Genomic DNA, 19,533 nt, shown 5'->3' on the forward strand with positions numbered 1-19,533 from the left:
GAGGCCCTGGGGACAGAGAACATGACGTGGAGAAGACTCTCAGATGGGCTAAGCAGTTCCTGCTGCGGCTGTCAGCGCACAGCTTCGGACTGCGGAAAGCGCCCTGGACCTGAAGCAGACATCTCAAGATCCGAAACCTTAAGCAAAGTCCCAACTGCTGAATCTGTTCCCCTATCTCTAAAGTGTGGAAGGAACACGTACAACAGGCTTAACCTCTTATGCACTCTCCGAAGGTGCTCCTCCTGTTGGGCCCTGCTCAGGCTTGTTTCCCAAACCCAAAAAGACAGGAGACAACACTAGAGTGGACCTCAGGCCAAGGCAGTTACTGAGGCTGGTCTTGGGAATCCTTGAAGTGGCAACTTGTGCAAATAAACCACAGAGCTGGGTGGTAAGATACTGCAGTACCGCCCCCCCCCCCAAGGTAGGCTACATCTTCCCGGGCTTCCAGCAACTCCCAGAATTTCCTGAGAGCTAAGGGTTGGGAAATAGAAGAAAAAGCACCTTCACGCCTCCCTTCCTGTGGAAGCCACCAACCAGAGAGTCAGCTGATTCTGTTTTGAGTGAATCTGTACCAAGATGGAGCTCGAGTTCCAGCACCACAGGGAGCTGGGGAGCAGTTTGGGTCCTCCAAGAAAGCTAGCAGGAACAGTCTGCCTGTCCATGCTGCCTATCTCAGAAAGCTGCTCCCAGGGCAAGCACCATCTGTATCTTCTTTCTTATCCCTTTGTCCTTTATTCCAACTGAAGACACCACCCTCCCCCCCCCCCCCCCCCCCCCCCCCCCCCCCGCCATGGCAGAAAACAGCTGAGCCGGGAGAAGCTGAAGAAAACAGCTTTTTATTTGTTACTATAAGAACCAATTACAGAATCCGAGGTTAAAAAAACGGACAAAAGATCTTTATTTCTGAGAATTGGCGTACAAAAGGCAGAGGGGACAAGGCGAGGGAAGGAAAAGAGAGAGCATGGGCTGGGGCTGATACCAGCTTAGGGGCCTCAAACTCCAATTAGGAAAGTCCGGACACCGGACAGGAAGAGAAACCCCCATTAGAAAAAAAAAAAGATATAGACATGGCAGTCATGGCAGTGCATGCCCCCCTCCCCCAACCAGGTACCACCACCTCCTATCAATTTACTCTTCCCCTCCCCCATCCCCTTTCGAAAAGGGAGGCAAAATTTTTAAAAAATTAAAAAACCCTCCCCCCAAAACTGTCCAAGACAACTGTGGGTCCTACCCCCCAAAACAGGCTAGGTTCCCACAATGGACCAAGTTCCTGCAGTGTGTCCTCCACCACCAGGCATGGAGAAGCATGGGAAGGGGACGAGCCTCGCAAGTGGTAACACCAGAGGGCGCCCGACCCCTCCAAGGACACACACTTGCTCCCTCCCTCCCTCACTCCTCATTCCCTTCGATACTAGAGGGAAGGGAGGGTGGGTGCCCTGGGCACCCACCCTCTAGCTTTCAGCCCACCTCCCTCCCTCCCCGCAGACGCTCAATCCTCCAGGACAATAGGCTCATTGGTGCTGGCAGGATGTGACGGTGCAGATAGTGGGACCGGGGGCCGCACTGCAATCAGTGGTGGCTTCACCTTCAGGGGCAAATTGGGCCGGCGAGCAGCTCGCCGCATTTCCAGATGGGTCAGAGCCTTCCGCAGGGCCCTGGCCAGGAAAAGAAGAGTGGAATGAAGGCTAGGACCCTCAAGGTAAACCCCCTTCCCCATTCCATGCCATAGTGTGCCTTCTGGCCCATTCTTTCCTGGCACCCCCACCCCGTGCCCAGTCTTCTGGAGCTGGTCTTGTTCAGAATTCCTATTGTCCTTAGCCACCAACCTGGGTTATCAACCTCTCAGCCCCTCCTACGGTGGGTGGGCTCCCTACCTGGTATCCTTTGTGGCCACAAACACCACAGGATTGGGAGCATCAGCCGGGTTTAGTTTCTGACGCTTGGCTGCTGGCTGTGAGCTTGAACGAATCCCTGAGGCCAGAGGCCTTCCATTGGCAGAGAAGGGGACCCCGGCTCCTGACATCTGGAGAGGAGGGGTGGGCGCAGGCAGCACAATGAGAGAGGGCTCACAGATCCCTATCAGAAAAAAAAGCCCACCCAATCGGCCTGGCCCACTCCGGCTGTCAACTCACAGTCTCATAGGCCCGTTTCACCATAATGCCCCCCAGACCCCGGTTCTGGGTCAGCTGGTTTCTGTTGATCGGTGTCTTGGTACCCCGAGGTGTTTTTGGTTTCAGAGGTGCCTGGGCCACTGCCAAGAAAAAAAAAAAAACAGGAAAAAACTTGGAGAAATTTCATGTTTTCTCTTCTGTATGTAGTTTCCCTGGGCATCCCCAAAAGCAGTCTGGCAATTACCACAGGAATGTGGCCTTAGCTCACCATGGTAATATTGGACAGCCTATGAAAACCATTATTAACCTACAGGAGTACAGTTTGTTAAACTAAATCTCTTTGGACTATGATAGTAAAAGGATGACAGAGACCCTGAAACCATCTAACTGGTTCCCCATCCCATACCCACAGTCTGGTTTCCCCATCCCATACCCAAATCTTTGACAATAGTTGCCAGGGGCAGCCGCACCAGAGGGTGAATCTTCAGTGGAGTTTTCGCAGCCTTAGGAAGTCGAATGGAGCCTGGAGAGCAAAGATGAAAGCTTCTGAAGGGGCTTCACTACTCAGGCCTCTCCTACGGCCAGGAGCCACATCTAATCTCCTACCAAACCGCTGTGGCCTGCTGTCCCTGTGGTCATTAAACCTCCAGAGAAACACTGGTCTCTGCTCTGCTTTCTGGCCAGAGCACCCAGGCCTGCCACTAGCCCCACCGCTCCTGCCCTTACACTCTGCCTTGATGGCATTGGCATTGATAGGGGCATAGGGTCGTCGGGCAGCCCTCCTCGGCTGTAACAGGTCCCTGCACATGCGTCTGGCAAGACGGGTCAGCTTTGTGGTCTGAAGCAGGAATGTTTGCCTGTTCTTAGCCAGTAGCTTGGCCCGGTTGGCGCTGGTCGTATAGGGGGAGAGACTCTGGGCTTCAGGTCGAGACAAATGACCCCTCGAGTGTGGCTCCTGGAAGAAAGACATAGGAAAAAGAGAGAACACGGATGGGCACTGAGGCTCCCTTGTTTCCTTCCTTCTCTGCAAAAAGCAGTTTATTCCCGCCTGATCTTTTTACTACCATCCCAACCACCCGTCTCCCCAACCACCACTAAGCACCACCTCCCCAACCCCACACACATCAAACCACCTTTTAAGGTTCTGGCCTTCACCTGAAGCTCACATCACTATGCTTACTGCTCTCCCCTACCTATTCCCCATCAGTCCTTACTGTTGTGCCCCGGGCAGCCCCCTCAAGCTGGGTCGGGGTCTTCAGTCCCCCATACTTCTTCCAGTAGATCCAACAGGAAGCACAGAGGCGGCACTGCATGTTGGGTGGGCCCCAGGCGTACCACTGGGCAGACTGTGTGGCTGCAGGAACATGGAGAAAAGGGGGAGTTTGGGACAAATATGCCACGTGAGCCCCTTAGGTCCTTGGCCCAGAGAAGACCTCACCCCCCTCAACATCCCTGCCCCTCCCTGAAACTCACTGTGGCAGCTCTCGCAAGTCAGGCCCTTCTGGAATCCAGCCCCATTCATGCCAGGTTTCGAGCCCACAGAGATGATCTGGTTAGGATTTGGCTTAGTACTGACAGGAACGGTGTGGGGAGAAACCAGGAACCGGTCAAGAAAGAGAATCCACGTCCACCTCCTCCCGATCATTTGACCCTCTGACCCTGACTCCTGCCGTGGTCACCACCAATCACTGAGAAAAGCATTGCCGGGGGGGGGGGGGGGGGGGGGGGGGGGGGGCGGGGGCGGGGAGGGAGAAAAAGAAAACATGCCAGCCTCCCCCACCTACCACACTTACTAGGTGGGGATATAGACTTGTTTCAGTTTGCTGTCTGCTTCAGCAGCTTTCAATCTTTTCTGCAAGAAGGGGAAAAAAGGAAGAAAGAGAAGGATCAGAGCACCTCCACAGGACGATGTCATCAACTTCAAAGGCAGGGGTGAGCAGGAGGCCCCTGGTCCAGCCTTCCCAGCCCAGCCCATACCTGCTGAATATAGCGGTCTGTGGTTTTCCACATGTAGTAAAACTGGACTATGCTGGCGAGTGACTTCCAAGGCAGCTAAGGAGGCAGAGGGAAGGAAGCTGAGCTGGCATCTGGCTCCGGGTCCCCGTTCCCTCACCTGTCGTCTCTTCCACCTCTCCTCCCAGCCCCGTCCACTTACAAAATCCTGGCGAATATCATTGAAATCCTTGCCGTACTTCTCCAGGGCCTCCTCAAACAGCATGGCCTCCGAGGCCGACCACTCCTCCATCTCGTCCCGACACAGCACCGGGCCTCCCTGGGGCACCAGGGTCGACATGGCCTTAGCCAAGTCGTAGCCGTTCCTCTGCAACGTATCCATGGCATGAAACTACCGGGAAGGTGGGAAACAATGCGGATGCCCTGAGACCCTCCACACCGGGCTTCTCAGAGACCCTTCCTCTGTCCCCAGGCTCTGCAGGTCCCCACAGAGCCCAGCCTGCCCGACTTCCCAGCAACCTCTGCTCACCAGCGTGATATCTCGAGAGGCAGCAGCTGCACTCATGTGCAGGCTCGGCTGCCGAATGGAGCTGCTGCAATCTAGCGCTCTTGCGAAGGTCCCCACGGCCCTAAGGGAGATATTAAGAAGTCAAGAGAGAGACAAGAAAGCATGAGTGAGCTGAGGAACTAAGCCAGATAAGGAAAACCACGCAGGCCAAAACAACCAGTCTAGTCCAGCTCTGAGAATTCGATGCAGAGCGTCCACACCGCCCCCAGCCCGTCTTGCCCGTCCACCCACCCCTCACCGGGCCACCACGAGAAACTGATCAATCTGCCGGTCTGTGAGAGGGTTGTCCGGGTCCCAGACCTTCATCTCCATCTTCTGTTGGTTCCGATTATCAGATTCTCCTGGGGAACAGGGCAATGGCAACATCAGGGAGAGGGAAAGGAGAACAATAGGTGCCTTGACACAACAGCACCTCGCTCCCCCCGTGCCTCTGGCGTGGATTCTATCAGCCACCTCAACTCTCGGACTTTTCTTCCCGACTGTGCCCATTGGCCCGTTGCAGGTTCCCAAGGTCCCAGCTTGTCAGGGCGATGGCACAGAGCCGTGAAGGCCGTGGAGCCTATGACTCCGCAGCACGCCATTCACAGCGACTACGACGTTACATGACTCAGGGGCCGCACGCTCCGTCCTGTTGCTTACCCTCTGCCAGACGATCTGGGATCTCGGCTTGGTATTTGCAACCAACTCGGATCTCCCCCTGATCGGCTAAAAGCGTCTTCTGCACGGGGTCGAACACCAGTGAGTAAAAAAAGCAGTCCTGGAGCCAGGAAGAAAAGGTAAGCAGGCGGTGGGGAGCATCCAGCGTTCCCATGACAGGCGGTCTGTGGACCGGAACCTCATTCCAGTCCTACTCTCCTCTGGCCTTCTGGGCACACCCACTCCCCTCCTTCTTTCCCCCCACACCTCTTTCTCACCTCCTTTTCCAAGTATTGGCTCAAGATGTCGGTCTCATTCAAGAGGGTCACGCTGCATTTCCCCCTACAGGACAGAGGTCCGAAAACCCTAGGTAAGCTCCTCATTCCTTCTCCACAGCACTTCCATTATGCCACCACGCCCCTCCTCTCCATCTCCTAAAGAAGTGCACACCGGCCACAGTGGCCCCGATTGTCCTATACCTTATGTGGGTGGCTGGTAACGATTCAAACTGCCGAGAAAGAAAAAGCTCCCGGTGCTTCAGTTGATGTCGCTGCTGCTCTGACACCCCTGGCTGCTTTGATTCCTCCTCAAACTCCCCTGGGAGATTAAGGAGGAAGAAGTCAAGTCAGAAACTAATTCAGCAAGAAGCCACCTTGGAAACTTTGACCCGGGGAAAACACTTCCTATCCCAGCTAGTTTTTTTTCACATTCCCCAGGCATCTGCCGTTTATACCTACAGCCACCAGCTTCCCCACTGAGCCCTCTCCTCCTAGCCCTCTCTTGCTGTTCCGGTCCTCCCAGCTCCCCATCACCAGTGCCTTGGGAACAGCTGCTGAGAGTACAAAGAATGCCACAGAAACCCATCCCAAACCCAGGTAACCAATGCTCAGATGCCACTCATAAAGCACAAATCTGCCCACACTAGGCCCAGCAGGAACATCACACTCGTCTCTCCTGCGAAACCAGCCTGAGGTTCAGAAACCCAATATGGTGAACAACTGTCACATAAGGTTGTGTTTACTAGTTTTGCTTTTCAGAGTTCAGGAGACTCTTTGCTCTTAAACATCAGGCAACCGTAACAATCCTTCGCTGTCCACTTGACTACTAAGTTTGTGGGGCTTCCGAGGACAGGATTTCCCAAGCCAGTGCCAACACCTTCCTTCCCAGGAGCTGCGACTTGCCCTGAAACCCTGGTGGGAAGGGTTAACTTGGCTGAGTGCCACCCAAAGTGGGAGGGGGCAGGAGAGCCACAGGCCCAGGCTCATTGGTGCATTGTTCCCAACCTCAGGGAGAAGGGGGGTGGGGGTGCAGCGGGCTCCACCCCTCGCCTGTGTGCTCCGGAAACCCTGTGCAGAAACCCTGTGCTAAGGCAAGGGGGGACCACACCCCCCACCCCTTCTGATTGGACAAGGCCAAGGTCAGCCCCTGCCAGATGGGGCTGGAAACCCCAGAGGGCCAGGGAACTTGGTAGGCCTAGCTCCTTGTTAACCCCTTCGTGCTCAAAGCAGCCTGAAATAAGGAAAATAATTTAAGAAGGAGGAACAAGAGAAAGAGGAAAGAAAGCCAAAGCAGGAAAGGGAAAATCAACTAAGGAAAACAGGAGACAATTTTTTTTAAAAAAGATAAAAATCATAAAGAGAAGGAAGACAAGGCAAAAGGGAACGATATAAAATGGATTGGAGAAGGACAGAAGAGGTAGGAAAGAGCAAAAAAGGGCAAGATAACTTTCCGAGCTTCCTATTCTGCCCTTTCAATGTATTCTCGCTACCTCGCGACCACAAAATTAGGCTGCTTCCCTGTCCTGCAAGCTTCTAAGTACAACCTCTTCCTCTTCACCTTGACCTTTACAATCACCATCCATTGTCCCAATGTACCCAAAACCGTCCCTCAAGGGTCCTGCTTCTCTACAGCTCTTCTTCCTCCCCTATTTAAATACTATCATCTCTTTTCCACCTATCGTTCAGATACACACACTCCCACACAAGTCATATTCTGGCTTTCCTTATCATCGTCTCTCCACCCTGCTTCCAACCCCAACGTGTAAAAACAGGCCTCCTTCTGTAGACCAGGCATTTCCCACCCCCAAACTCACACCCGGGCTTTGGGCATGCTACCAGGGGAAACACCTGCAGGGACATGCCCAGACCTCAGATCATGGGAAGGGGGAGACAGGGAGGGTGGGGGTGGGGTGGGGGTACGAAGACACTCACTGGCATTGCTATCAGCCAGGCTGTTGAGGCTACTAGAAATGTCCCTTCGCCGGAAAAGGCACACAACCTTTGCCTCCACGTTTCCATTTGCTGTCTAAGGGGGGGAAAACTGCGGTTAAAATGGGTTGTTTTAAAGTGGAAACACATGGGGCGCCTGGGTGGCTCAGTCGGTTAAGCGGCCGACTTCGGCTCGGGTCATGATCTCACGGTCCGTGGGTTCGAGCCCCGCGTCGGGCTCTGTGCTGACAGCTCAGAGCCTGGAGCCTGTTTCAGATTCTGTGTCTCCCTCTCTCTGACCCTCCCCCGTTCATGCTCTGTCTCTCTCTGTCTCAAAAATAAATAAATGTTAAAAAAAAAATTAAAAAAAAAAAATAAAGTGGAAACACATGAAGAAGAAACTAAGCATGAAGTAGTTTCTATGGGGTGTAAATAGAAAAACCCAAGAAACTATGAGGGTTTTGTTTTTTTTTTTATGATTTTCTTTTTTTAAGAGAGAGAGAGCATGTGAGCCAGGGAGAGGGGAGGTGGTGAGAGAGAGACAGAATGAGAATCTCAAGCAGACTCCACGCTCAGCATGGAACCCAACTCAAGTCTCCATCCCACAACCCTGGAATCATGACCTGAGCCAAAATTGAGTCGGACCCTCAACCCACTGAGCCACCCAGACACCCAAAGAAATTACAAATAAAGAGACTCACATTTAAGGACAACTTCCAAACTTTTTTTCCCTAGACTTTCCCCTTCCTTAGCCCCCAAGACAAGGAACAGGAAAGCTCCCACCTAGCTCTCAAAAGCCTTTCCTGAATACACTGAATGAATAAATGAATGAATGAATGAATATGAATGGGCACTTAGGATTAGGGCTGGTTTTTCTCTGGATCTCTCTCTCTTCCATCTGAAGTTAGTGACCTCAGAAAAAAAAAAAAGACCCCCTAGAGGGAGGGAGGTACCCGAAGGGGCAGGGGTGGGACTATGCTCCACTCACCTTGTTGAGCTCCTCAATCCGTCTAACCAGGTAAGGATTGCTGGAAGAGTTCTCAAAATAGACGTAATCTGTAGGAGGGGGTGGGGAAGCACCGGGAAGATCAGAGGAGGAGATGGGAAAGCCAGAGCACCAGGGTCAGAGAGAAAAGAGGCCTGAGGGGACCAAAAGAATAAGGGTCCAGGTAGAGAGAACGCTGAAATGTGGAAGTAGAGAGACTACGAGAAAATGAGGGGTTTCCCCCCCGCCACCACCACCCCTGACCACCGAGTTCTAATATCAGATCTTTCTCTCAAAAGTGAGCCTCAGCGAAGAGACAAGAAACAGGGGGTCCCCCTGCAGTCCCCACAATTCAGCGATGGAGTTGCACCCCGGCATCGGCAATTGTTCGCTCTAGTGCCCTCGCCTTTTCGAACCCAGGCGCACAATAACGCCCCGGGGGAGAGGAAACCTCCCGGCGGTCCCGCTCAGGCGGCAGAGCGGACGCCTCGGCCCTTGGTGCCCCCTGCCTGCCCTGTCAGCTCCTTCCGCACCACTTTCCCAGGCCCCACTTCCGACCCGGGGCCCCAGACGCAGCCCCGAGAGTGCCGTCGGGGCAGCCCGCAGGCTCTCCAGGGGGCCTCGGCGCCCGGCCGCGTCGCGGTCCCCGCACCCTCGCTCCCCGTCCTCCCGGTTCCGGTTCCGGTCCGCGCTCGGGACCACGCCGCCCCGGACGCGGCTCCCCGCGCTGCCGGGTGCCGAGCCTCTCCAGCCCCGGTCCCCGACTTCTCCCGCCCCGGGCCCCGCAGCCCCTTCCCCGGTACTCACCCCCCACCCGGTACATGTTGGCCGCCATGGCCGTTCCCGCCGCCGCCTCCGGCCGCACAAAGGGGTCCGGGAGGCTCGCGGGGGCAGGGCTCGGCTCGAGGCGAAGCCCCGAGCGCGGGGCTGGCGCTTCGCGGAAGTCTCGGTCGGGCCCGCGCAGCCGGCACCTCCGCTGCCTCAGCCGTCGCGGTTCATCCCGGCCCGCGCTGTCGCCGCCGCAGCTACCGCCTCACGCCCGGGACGCCGAGGCCAGCGCCGGTCCGCTCGGCCTCTTCCGGAACAAGCTCGGCTCCCGCCGGACCGGAGCCAGGTTCTGACTCTCCCCGCCCTCGCCGAGCCCCACCAGACGTTGGGATCTGCCGGCCGCCGGGAAGGCTTGCCCTGCCCGCCTTGGGTTTCGCCTCCTTCCGGAACACCTTCGGCCGATCCGGAGAACAAGGCCCGGCGCTCGGCTCAGGTCGGAGAGCGAGACCCCAGAGATCGGCTACTTCCGGAAAAGGTTCGGCTCCCTCCGGCCAACGGCGGCCCGGCGCTCGGTTATTTCCGTTGCAGCTCGGCCCCTCCTCCGAGGGCGGGAGAGGTGTTGGGCTTAACTCTCTCCTCGCCGGAGCCCCTCAACTCCGCCTGCGGCCGCGAAAAGACTCGCGCGCCTTTGCGCTCCGCCGGGTTATTTGCAAGCGGCTTTGCCTGTTATTTGCATGAGTGGCCTACGCTCCCCTACTCCTTCCAAACTCCTCTTTTCCTTCATCGCCACCCCCACAGGGCCCCGGAGGCGCCCAGCCGCGCCCCACAAAAGGACTGGGAGGCGACTTTGCTTTTGGTTTATTGCCCCTCAGCAGGCGGCAGGAGTCAGGGCCCAGGCTGGGGCTGCCCGGCTCAGCCAGCGGGTCTCTACAGTGTGTGCGGGGTGCCGTTCGCCCCCTCCAGGGAAACGCGCGATCGGGAATGTCTCGAAGTCGAGGAAAAGTCGGCCCCTGGTCCTGGGGGTTTCGGGTGGGCAGGGCCGCGCCGCAGGGCCGGTGGCTCCCCTCCGGCAGCGGCAGCGGTCAGACATCGAGAGAGGAGGCGGGGGACAGGGAGGGGGTTCGAGAGGGCGTGGCGGGCGCCGGCCCCGCGCCCCCAGCGCCCAGCACTCGCCACTGGAAGATGCTGGCGTCCTTGCCGCCCAGCGAGATGAGGTGCGAGTCGTCGTGCGTGAACCGGACGCTGGTCACGTGGCTGCCGTGGCCGCCGTACACGAGGCTCGGAGCCTGGGCGGGAAAGAAGACCGAGCTGCGGTGGCCGGGGAGCCCTGGACCCGGCCCCCGCCCGGCCGGCCCCAGAGGCCCCTGGAGGCCTCACCTTGGCGCGCGCGCACGGGTACTGGAACAGGTGCACTTTGCAGAAGTCGTCGGCCACGGCCACCACTCGCTCGTTGTGGGAGCGGCACAGGGAGTTGATGTCGGTGCCATCCGAGCCGTCTGGCCACACGCCTAGCACAGCAGCCGGCCTCAGTATGGCCTCCTCCCCGCGGCCACCCACGGCCCAGGCTCCGCACCGTTTCCGGCGGTCAGGCAGCCGAGGCCGCCCACCGGCCGCGTTCCAGGCAATCCTTCCCGGTCCCGGCAGCCACCGAGGGCCAGAGGGGCCTCCTGGGCTGGATCTGCCGGTTTCTTGACACCCACCCCTCTGACACATGCCCAGCATTCCGAGCCCAGTGCGCGCTCCACCTTACCCCGCACACCCCACCCGGCAAGGTTCAGAGGCCCTGCTCACCATAGACATGGAAGCCCAGCACGCAGGTGTAGGTGGCCCACTCCCGGTCTCGGCTCTCATAGCGATTCCTCAGCAGCTTGCAGCCTCCAGCCACGTCCCCTGGGGGGAGGGAACCCACCCAACTCAGCTCTCCCCCTGCCCTCGGTTGGCAAGACACCGACCCACCGACCCACTGACCGGGAAGGGTAGGTTGGAAAGACTAACTTGAGGTAATGGCATGTGATCTGGTCACCTTGGTAGCCCTCAGCCCAGGGCAAAACCCAGCCCCATGCACTTCCTGAATCCTGAAGTTCTGAAGTTCCCCTAACAGCTTCTCATCAGTTCTTCCTCCCTAGCTAAGTCAATTCCTCCACACCTGCTGAGAAACTTGTCCTAAACAATCTTTTCCTAGTACGTTCCTCAACTCCCTCACGTCCTCGTGGGGAAAGGCATGGTGTAAAACTGTGTAGGGTTTTTCAATTCACAATATTTCTCCTACCTGAACAATTCCAACTCCACTTCAGCCCCATCTCTACCTGGAGCTCCCTACATACTCTTCGTCCCCTCCCAACCAGGAGCCTCCCACCCCGAAACAAAACCCAGCCGATTACCCATTCCCCATGCTTTCCCCTACAGCCACTCACAGTAAAGGATCTCATAGTCCCCAGAATTGGACATGATGAAATTCCCATCTTTGGACCAGTCAAGGTGAGTGATGAAGCTGGAGTGACCCTGGGAGCAAGGGTCAAGAGACTAAAAATGTAGCTACCATTTCCCATCCCCAGGTCCCCCTTAGTGCATGAGAGCCCTTCCAGTTTACCTGCTATGGCAATGCCCCACCCTCCACCCCGGCTTCCTCACCACACAGCGGCCAAAGCGGCTGGACTTGGCACCCTCACTGGAAACGCTATAGATGTAGATCATGTTGTCATGGGAGCCGATGGCCAGGTACAACCCATCTATAAAGACAGTCACTCAGAGAGGGAAGGGCCAGGGACAGGTCTGGGTCCAGGGTGGGGGTGGCTCCCACCTGGGCTGTAGCGGACCACTGAGAGCTGCTCATTGCCATCAGTGACATCAGACACGATCTCTCTGGTCTCTGTGTCCAAAACCAGCCACCTGGAAGGGAGGGGGTGGAAAGCAGGTGTGAGGTTACCCATCCTGGGCAACGTGGGGGTTGGCAAGTTGGAGAGCGTCAGAGACGCCAACAGAAAGGCTGTGATGTAGACAGGTTGCCGCTGCATTCTTATGCCAGGAAATCGGAAGACGCTAAGGAGAGAGAAAGGGTGAGGGGCTTCTGATGCCTCTAAGAAAAGAATACAGGAACCTTATGGAGTCTGTAAGCCTGTCACTTCCCTGTGTCAGGCTCTCCCATGTCCCTCCTACCCCCCACAGCTTTTCTATCCTAAGCTGCCACTCCCAGGCTCAGAGGGGAGAGTGGTTGGATGTGATGACAGTTGCCACAGGCAGAGCAGGGGAGGCCCGGGCTGCAGAGAAAAGCACTGAGAAACGAGAAGGTGCGGTTGGGGCTCCTGAGCCACACTCCTGCCCTGCCACCCCATTATCAGGGGCCCTTCCCAAAGCTCCTGCTTTCCCCTCCCAGGAATCCTGGCTCCTCTCACCTCCCTGTGTTCAGTCCTACGGCCACAACTGCCCCGCTGGGGTGGAAGTCAGCACAGAGACCAGTCTCCTGGGAGGGGGGAGAAGGTGAATTCAGGAAGATGCCTTTCTAGTGAAGGTTCCCGGACAGACACCTCGTCATGTTGGCAACACCAAAGCCTTCTCCTCCCAAGGATGAGACAGGGAGGAGAGGGGCAGTAGACCTGGGGTGGAGGCAGGGTGTCACTGGAGCCTAAACTAGGCGATACTCAACATATTTAACAACCAGAACTGAGCTAGGAGGCTGTGCCAGAGATTAACCATTTGTTGCTGGATCAAAGGGAGGTCTGGGGGTTTGGGGGTAAGGGGGAGGGGACAGTGCCTAGGGGACACTGGAGGCATCCGCACAGAAGAATGCAGATTTTGGTAGCCAACACAGCCATACCAGTACAAAGTGGCTGCCCCTGGGGAGAAGGAAGAGGGATGCTGGGGGAGGAGTGGTGTCCACAGAAGCCATGGTGGGTGTGGCACTGGGGACCCAGGGACACGGGGCTCTACCTTGAGGTCAATGCTCCAGGCCAGGGCATGGCCCTCCCCATCCCACAGGCAGAGTTGTCGGTCATGGCCACAGGTGAGAAAACGGTTCTGGAAGGGATGTGTGCAGAGCCCCCAGAGCTCATCCGTGTGACCCTGCAGCAGATCACGGGCTGTTACCTCTGCCCCTCCTCAGTAGCACTTCCCACCCTCCTCCCTGGAGCCCTTGGCCCTCCAACCTGGATTACAGGGGAGAAGCCCTGCGCCAGATCTCCCCTCAGCAATGCATTCTTCGTGGTTCCCACCAGCAGCTCGGAGCCCAGCCCCTCAGCAATGGCCCGCACAGCCCCAAAGTGTTCAGGAATCTGCAGAACGGTGGCATGAAGTCAGGGGCCCCCTGGCCATTCCTCTCCCCACTCCCTCCTTCGACCCCAGGCTAGCCCTCACCTCAGCCTCCTGGAGAGCCACCAATCCCGGCCCCCACTGGACCAGCCGGCGGTCCCGTCCGCCACCACTCAGTACAGTCCCATCCCGCCGGAGACACAGGGCAAAGATGGAACCTTCGTGAGCATGGGCCTGGGCCACAATCCCATAGGTCTCTGTTGGCAAAGTCACGAGTGGGTCAGGCTGTGGGGGTACAGGGAAGTGGGGAACAGAGGCAGCCTTGGCCGTCACAACACAATAATAACTCCTAGCCGCTGAGCACCTACTGAATGTGATCTCTGATCCTCAGCTATTATTTTACCCAGTTTACAGACTGAACAACCGAGGCTCAAAGAAGTGAGGTAACTTCCTAAAGGCCACACAACTAGTGGCAAAACTGGAATCTGAACCCAGGATCTGGCAGACTCCAAAGCCCCAGCCGTGTCGCCCCTACCCTTCCAGCCGGCCTTTCTAGAGGGTCCACAGAGATCTATCAATTCTCATGGTTAAAAAAAAAAGAAAAAGGAAAATCCTCTGTTTCCCACAGACACCCTCTGGGGTACTAGACTTCCCAGGTGCCACCTCCAACCACATACCTTTGGCCCCACCCCTGCCTGGGGTCCTGGCATCTGAGAGGCTCCGTCCCCAGGTGAGAATGTTCCCCTCTGAGTCCCCAGTAAGAATGTCCCCATCCGGGAGGAACACAAAGCAAGGGACAAACTTGGGTTTCTTGTATTTCTAGGGGAGAGAGCAGAGATCAAAGGGAAGGCCAAAGACTGAAAGTCACAGACCCTTGCCAGCTGGGTGGTATCAGGGTCTAAGGTATTCAGACCAATACTTCCATCTCCACTCTGTCCTCCCCCCCCCCCACCCCACACCCATCCACGCCTCACCCCAAAGACACCCTGTTTCCGGGTGAGAGTCCCGTTCCCAGGAACCCCTGCTCCTCCACTCCAGTTCCAGAAGTGGACATGCGATTTCCCACTGGTGACAATGCAGCTGCTGTCGCGAGGGCTGAAGCCAACGGCCAAGACTGAGTCATTTGTACTCTGAAGGGAAGATACCAGATTCAGCCACCCCAAGCCCTGAGCACCTTCACTTGACTTGACTCTTCAGTTTGCAGCCTGACAGCCGGCCTGCTGATATCCTGAAACCCGAGGACAAGCCTTCCTTCTGGACCCAGACCCTGGTCCCCTCAGGGCACCCCTCCCTGTCACTCACGATGCCAGAACCACCCTAATGCCGAAGACATTATCCCTCAGGAAGCCAGAACTTCTGAAATCCCCGTTTACAGCCTCAGAGAGGCTAGGGGGCTTCCTCCAGGTGACCCAGCCAGAAAGGAAGTCAACGTATGGGTAAGTCTGCAGCTCTCTATACTTCACTGCCCCCAGGTCCCTAACCACGGTGCCCCGCCAGGCCGCCTGGACTCCTCACCTTGATCTCAGCCAGCTTTGTGCCCCGGCTGCAGTCCCACACGGACAGCATGTGCTCATTGGAATCATCCACCACACAAAGAAAAGCACCCTGATCCTGAGAATGGGGGACACATCGGAGGGGCCGAGTGAGGCCTAGAAGTCTGTGGGTTCATGGTCATTAGGCAAGGGCTGCCATCACAAGTTGAGCGGGCAGGAGAAGGGGACACCTGCTCCTTTCTCAGGAGAACCGGCGGAGCCAGGTCCAGGAAGGTCAGAACTTCTGAGGCTTCCCGGTGAAGTACAAGAATGAGGTTCCTGGGCAAGGAAGATGGGGGTCTAGAGGCTTTGGGGTCAGCTCACCGCAACTGAAAAGGCCAGGGCTCCCACGCCCCGCTCGAAGGCCCCCAGTCCAATCTCCTGCAGCTTCAGCAGTGTCTCTGAGTCCCAGACGTGAACCACAGGCTGCAGGGGCTGGGAGAGGAGAAGGGGTCAGGGGTATGAAGGAAAGGCAGGCTGGAATTTCAGCCTGTCTGCCTGGTGTTGGGCTTTGGTCTTACCTTTCCATCTTTATCCACTCCAGCTGTCTGTCCTGAGGCTACACGAACACCATCGGGGTGGACGGCCAGACTAAGTGGGGGGAGGAGACACTCTAGGGAAGGGGGTCGGTCTCTCAAGACCCCTCAGGACACCTTCTCCATGCTTGCAGAGCAGCAAGGCGACTCTACTCTCCTGCTCCTCCACACCGACCCAGACCCTGCTCCTGCCAAGCCCACCATCCCCGCGCCTAGAGCCGCCCGCCCACTCCCAGGTCCCAGGCCCCTCACCATCGAACACAGTCCGTGTGGCCCCGGTAATGTCGCTGGCCGCCACCTCCAGGACCCCCTGGGCCTCCCTCGGGCCGGTACAGCACCACCACACAGGCGATAAAGTAGACCACCTCCCCAGAGCGCAGCACAAACAGATTAGAGCGGGAGTCACGACCCCTGTACCCGTAACTGGAGTGGGGATCACAGTCAAGGAAAGGGTCAGATCAAGGGCAGAATGAGGAAGAGGGGGCAACGGAAGACCTTCTGGCTGGCAGCACCATCGGCAGAGGATGGGAGGGGAGGATTCAGAGGGCTCCCTGATCCCGCAGGTCCAGGGGGAAACCATAAAGAAGGGGGGGTTCCCAAGATGGTTAAGGTGGTTCCTGGGGGATTGGAGGGGGCAGGATACACCCAGTCAAGGCTGAGGGTCTCCGGGGGTGGGCCGCTGGGCAGCTCCTCAAGGCTGCGGATGCCAGACGGGATGTACATGGTAATGGGGCGGCCGCGAAGGAACATCTTCACTGAGATGCCTTCTACAGAGAAAAGGGGGGTGTCAACCACCACCCTGCAGCCTCCCTTCCAGGAAAGCCAGAGCAGAACTCTACCCACCACACCTCACAGGTCCCCCAAAATAGCTCTCAGGGCTGTCGCCCAAACCCTAACTTTGTCATCCAAGTTATTCACTCCTCTGTACGTACCCAAATTGTAGTTGCTTCTCCGAGACCCAGGACCCCCGGGGCTGGAGAGGGGGTCTTTCCCCCCACGGCTGTTGGGAAGAGAGAAAAGCAGAGGGATGGGGTCAGGGCCCAAGACCTAAGTGGGGAAGTGCAGGACACAAGAAAGGAGGTTACTCCAGAGACCTACAGAGTCATCTCTGCAGGCTTTTAGTTTGCATTCGGAGCATTCGGGGCCCCAGAGTAGATGGGGACTCTCAGCTCCATGTAAGAGATGAGAAGATTCAGGCCATAAAGCTTGTCAGAGCCAGTGCGGCAGCATGTCAGGCGGGGAGCCCTTTCCTCTAGACTACCAGGCTTCTGGTTGACCTTTTCATTTCTCCATCGGTAAAAGGGGGCCAAAGTGAATCCAGAATGTACACCAGCCCTGCCTTTCAGGGATCTGGGAGGTCAGCAAGAAAGTCTTTATCTCTCAAGGGGAAAGTAACAGGTGAATTCCACAGATAGCTGTCATTAGATCAAAAACGTAGTGACTTCTCTTCTGAGAATACAGGGGAAACCGAGGACATGGCTAGAATGAACGCTCAGGTGTCCTGGGGCCTGTACAGACTCTGAGACAACTATGTTCAGCCACTAGAATTTCCCCTTGCTCTGTAGAAATAAAGCCTGGTTGGGGGTGGGGTGGGGGGCGGTGAGGGGCGGTGGGGGGAAAACTCTGAAAACGGTCATCCAGGAAAATCACGAGAGCTTTTTGGTACCTCTCGGAATCCTGGAAGGTATGTGGTGATATGATGGAACCGAAGTCAGGGAGAGGAGGGTTCAGATCCTAGTTCTGGCTGTGTGACCCGAGACAAATGACTTACCCTCTCTGAGCCTGCTTCCTCGCCTGGACAATGAACAGCATGAGACCACCTACCCCCCAAGGGTGTCGTGGGAACTGAATGAGATGGAGGAGGGCGAGGGTTTAGCACAGTGCCGGGTACACAGCAGGCGCCCCTGGGGGGCTTGTTCCTTTCTTCCTGTTGGGCGATGAGGTCCCCCCACCCCACCCAGGGAAGTGAGGTGAGGGATGTGGAAAGTCGAGAGCCTGAGCGTGGGGTGGGGCGGGTTGGGGGTGGCGGGAGCCTCGCCCACCTCTCTGTGCTCCCTGACCGCAATAACAGGTTGGCCGAGGAAGCTGCCTTCCGGGAGAGTTTCTGCCGAGGCCGCTCTGAGGGGGATGAGGAGGAGGAAGAATTTCTCCGTGGCCTGGTTAGGAGCATAGTGAGCTGGTAAAGATCGTTCCCTCTCCTCACGCTTCCCAGTCCCCCCGCCGGCCCTCCTGGCCCCTGCCACAGGACACTTACGTGTCAACGCGCTGTGGGGGCTGCACAAGCCTGAGGATCCCTGGGGGGCCAGGGGAACCACTGCTGCTGCTGCCCCCTCCTTCAGACTGGGTCCCACTAGGCTCTTCACTGCCCCCCTGTGGGGCTGGGGGCCCATTGCTCAGGACAGGGGGTCCAGGGGACGGCTGCATCTCAACCTCTGTCTCCGTCTGGGTGCCCCGGCTCACCAAGGAGGGGCTGCACGTGGGTGGCAGTCCTGGGGGGGCTGCAGGGCTGCTGGGGAGACAGTGAGTCAACCTGATGCCCCCAGAGGCCCTCGGAAGAAGAGGGCGTGACAACCTGCCTACCTGTCCCTTGTAGGAGCTGGGGCGCCAGGGTCCTGCAGGGAGTTCGGGGGCGCCTGCAGCCGCAGCAGGCGGAGGGCTTCTGCCAGGGCCGCCTTAACCAGCTCCATCTCCTTCTCCTGCACCTGAAGCCGCCGGCTCAAGGACTGCAGGGCCTCCTGAGCAGGGCCCTCACCTGGGGAAAGGGCAAGAAGCACTCAGAATGTACCCACCCCCTCAAGAAAAGGGCTGAGGGGATTCTGACTCCCCTCCGACCTTGCATTCGTCCGATAGGACTACCCCCTTCAAGCAGCCCCGGGCTTGGAGGCTGGCCCGGAGGGGAGGAGGCGGGTGGTAGAGAATCAAGGGCCTCCTTCTGGCAGGGCAGGCGAGGAGCCTGGCAAGGCTCCCTTCCTGCTGCTGTCTCAACCTCCGCAAAGACAGGGAGTACCATGGAGTACCAGGGGGAAAATATGGAGTACTGCCCAGGAACGTGGGAACCACAGAGGGAGGCGCAGCGCCGGCGCGGGATGCCGGCCCACCCCAGAGCAAAGCTCAGGTCTCCAAGGCAGGCAGAGAAACGGAGAAGGGGGCGCGAAAGGAAGAGGGCGCCCCGAAGAGTACAGTCATCTGAGGGCTCACAGGACCAGGAGGAGAGATCGAGAATGACAGGAGAGGGTATCAGTGGAGACGGAGTCATAGTGAAGGTCCCAGGGTAACGGGTCAGAAGTAAAACGACCCGAAAGACCATGAGAAGAGGCCCGGAATAACATAGGGGGCAGAGAAACATCGAGGGGCCCAGAATAACATGGGGAATAGGATGACGTTGAGGAAGTTCGAAATGACAGTAGGAGATCCAAATAACTAGGGAGAGCGACCTGAGGAACAGTGGAGGATGCTCAGAACCCCTGAGGCCGAGGAGCACGCGGGGACGCCGCCAGACAGCCGTCGGGCACTGGCAGCGGCCGACCGGCCGGCGCTCCGGGAAGGGGCACGCCGCCCGCCCCGCCCCGTACTCACCGGGCCCCCCGGCCCCGTCCATCCGGCCCCCGGCTTGCTCCGAGCGGCGGCGGCGGAGGAGGCTTCTAAGCCGCCGGGGCCATGGCCAGGGAGAGGGGAAGGGGAAGCACCCCGGGGCGCGCGCGCAAGGGTGCCGTGCCACCCCCCGGGGGCGCTGTCGGGCGCGGGGAAAGGGCCTGGAGGGGGCGCTGTGGAGCGGGGGCGGCAGGCTCCAGGACCCGCCGGGGCCTCGGACTCTCCCGGGGCCGCTCTCGGCTCCCGGGGGTGGGGTGGCGGGGCCGTCCGGGGCCCCAGCGCCGCGGCACAAACAGGCGCCGGACGCGGAGCCGCCAGGAAGCGCGGGAGGGGGGGCGGGACGAGGTGGGGGGGGCCGGGCCGCCTGGTAACCCCTCCCTGTCCGGGCCTCGCGGCTCAGT

At 58.0% G+C, this 19,533-nt stretch overlaps 2 protein-coding genes across 6 annotated transcripts; both read right to left on the reverse strand.

Moving 5' to 3' along the window:
- Positions 1 to 815: 815 nt before the first annotated feature.
- MTA2 (metastasis associated 1 family member 2) lies at positions 816 to 9,956 on the reverse strand. 2 transcript variants are annotated; one of them, XM_043581407.1, is made up of 18 exons: positions 9,268 to 9,956; positions 8,464 to 8,531; positions 7,479 to 7,572; positions 5,748 to 5,865; positions 5,547 to 5,610; positions 5,272 to 5,389; positions 4,871 to 4,973; positions 4,594 to 4,693; positions 4,267 to 4,455; positions 4,089 to 4,163; positions 3,905 to 3,963; positions 3,585 to 3,682; positions 3,326 to 3,465; positions 2,838 to 3,066; positions 2,545 to 2,634; positions 2,133 to 2,251; positions 1,875 to 2,023; positions 816 to 1,655 (listed from the first exon to the last, which is right to left on the reverse strand). In XM_043581407.1, the coding sequence occupies exons 1-18, from the start codon at positions 9,293 to 9,295 to the stop codon at positions 1,490 to 1,492; spliced, it is 2,007 nt and encodes a 668-aa protein (XP_043437342.1). In that variant the 5' UTR covers positions 9,296 to 9,956; the 3' UTR covers positions 816 to 1,489. The 2 variants fall into 2 exon arrangements, with proteins under 2 accessions (XP_043437342.1, XP_043437343.1); XM_043581408.1 differs by lacking the exon at positions 9,268 to 9,956 and adding an exon at positions 8,994 to 9,138.
- A 113-nt stretch (positions 9,957 to 10,069) lies between these two features.
- Positions 10,070 to 19,486, reverse strand: EML3 (EMAP like 3). 4 transcript variants are annotated; one of them, XM_043581406.1, is made up of 22 exons: positions 19,118 to 19,486; positions 18,122 to 18,293; positions 17,796 to 18,047; positions 17,584 to 17,697; positions 16,474 to 16,541; positions 16,185 to 16,308; positions 15,794 to 15,964; positions 15,527 to 15,596; positions 15,330 to 15,440; positions 14,989 to 15,084; positions 14,448 to 14,603; positions 14,151 to 14,292; positions 13,579 to 13,730; positions 13,371 to 13,496; positions 13,156 to 13,287; positions 12,621 to 12,688; positions 12,029 to 12,117; positions 11,860 to 11,957; positions 11,643 to 11,730; positions 11,020 to 11,118; positions 10,606 to 10,626; positions 10,070 to 10,514 (listed from the first exon to the last, which is right to left on the reverse strand). In XM_043581406.1, exons 1-22 carry the CDS (start codon positions 19,137 to 19,139, stop codon positions 10,156 to 10,158), a joined length of 2,730 nt encoding a protein of 909 aa, XP_043437341.1. In that variant the 5' UTR covers positions 19,140 to 19,486; the 3' UTR covers positions 10,070 to 10,155. The 4 variants fall into 4 exon arrangements, with proteins under 4 accessions (XP_043437341.1, XP_043437338.1, XP_043437339.1 ...); XM_043581403.1 differs by having other exon boundaries at positions 10,606 to 10,736; XM_043581404.1 differs by having other exon boundaries at positions 17,796 to 18,050.
- Positions 19,487 to 19,533: the final 47 nt, after the last annotated feature.

The sequence above is a fragment of the Prionailurus bengalensis genome, chromosome D1 (assembly GCF_016509475.1).
Source record: "Prionailurus bengalensis isolate Pbe53 chromosome D1, Fcat_Pben_1.1_paternal_pri, whole genome shotgun sequence".
NCBI classification, from domain to species: domain Eukaryota; kingdom Metazoa; phylum Chordata; class Mammalia; order Carnivora; family Felidae; genus Prionailurus; species Prionailurus bengalensis.

Bases quoted from the DNA above. Each gene is read 5' to 3' on its own strand.
- MTA2 (XM_043581407.1), bottom strand. From the start codon at position 9,295: ATGGCGGCCAACATGTACCGGGTGGGGG. The intron at 4,694-4,870 runs GTGAGGGGTGGG...TATCTCCCTTAG, and splicing joins CAGTTTCTCGTGGTGGCCCG to GGCCGTGGGGACCTTCGCAA. The intron at 4,164-4,266 runs GTAAGTGGACGG...CTGCCTCCTTAG, and splicing joins ATGATATTCGCCAGGATTTT to CTGCCTTGGAAGTCACTCGC.
- EML3 (XM_043581404.1), bottom strand. From the start codon at position 19,139: ATGGACGGGGCCGGGGGGCCCG. The intron at 14,604-14,988 runs GTGAGGAGTCCA...TCTTCCCTTCAG, and splicing joins CAAAGCTGGCTGAGATCAAG to AGTACAAATGACTCAGTCTT. The intron at 11,731-11,859 runs GTGAGGAAGCCG...CCTTGCTCCCAG, and splicing joins GCCGCTTTGGCCGCTGTGTG to GGTCACTCCAGCTTCATCAC.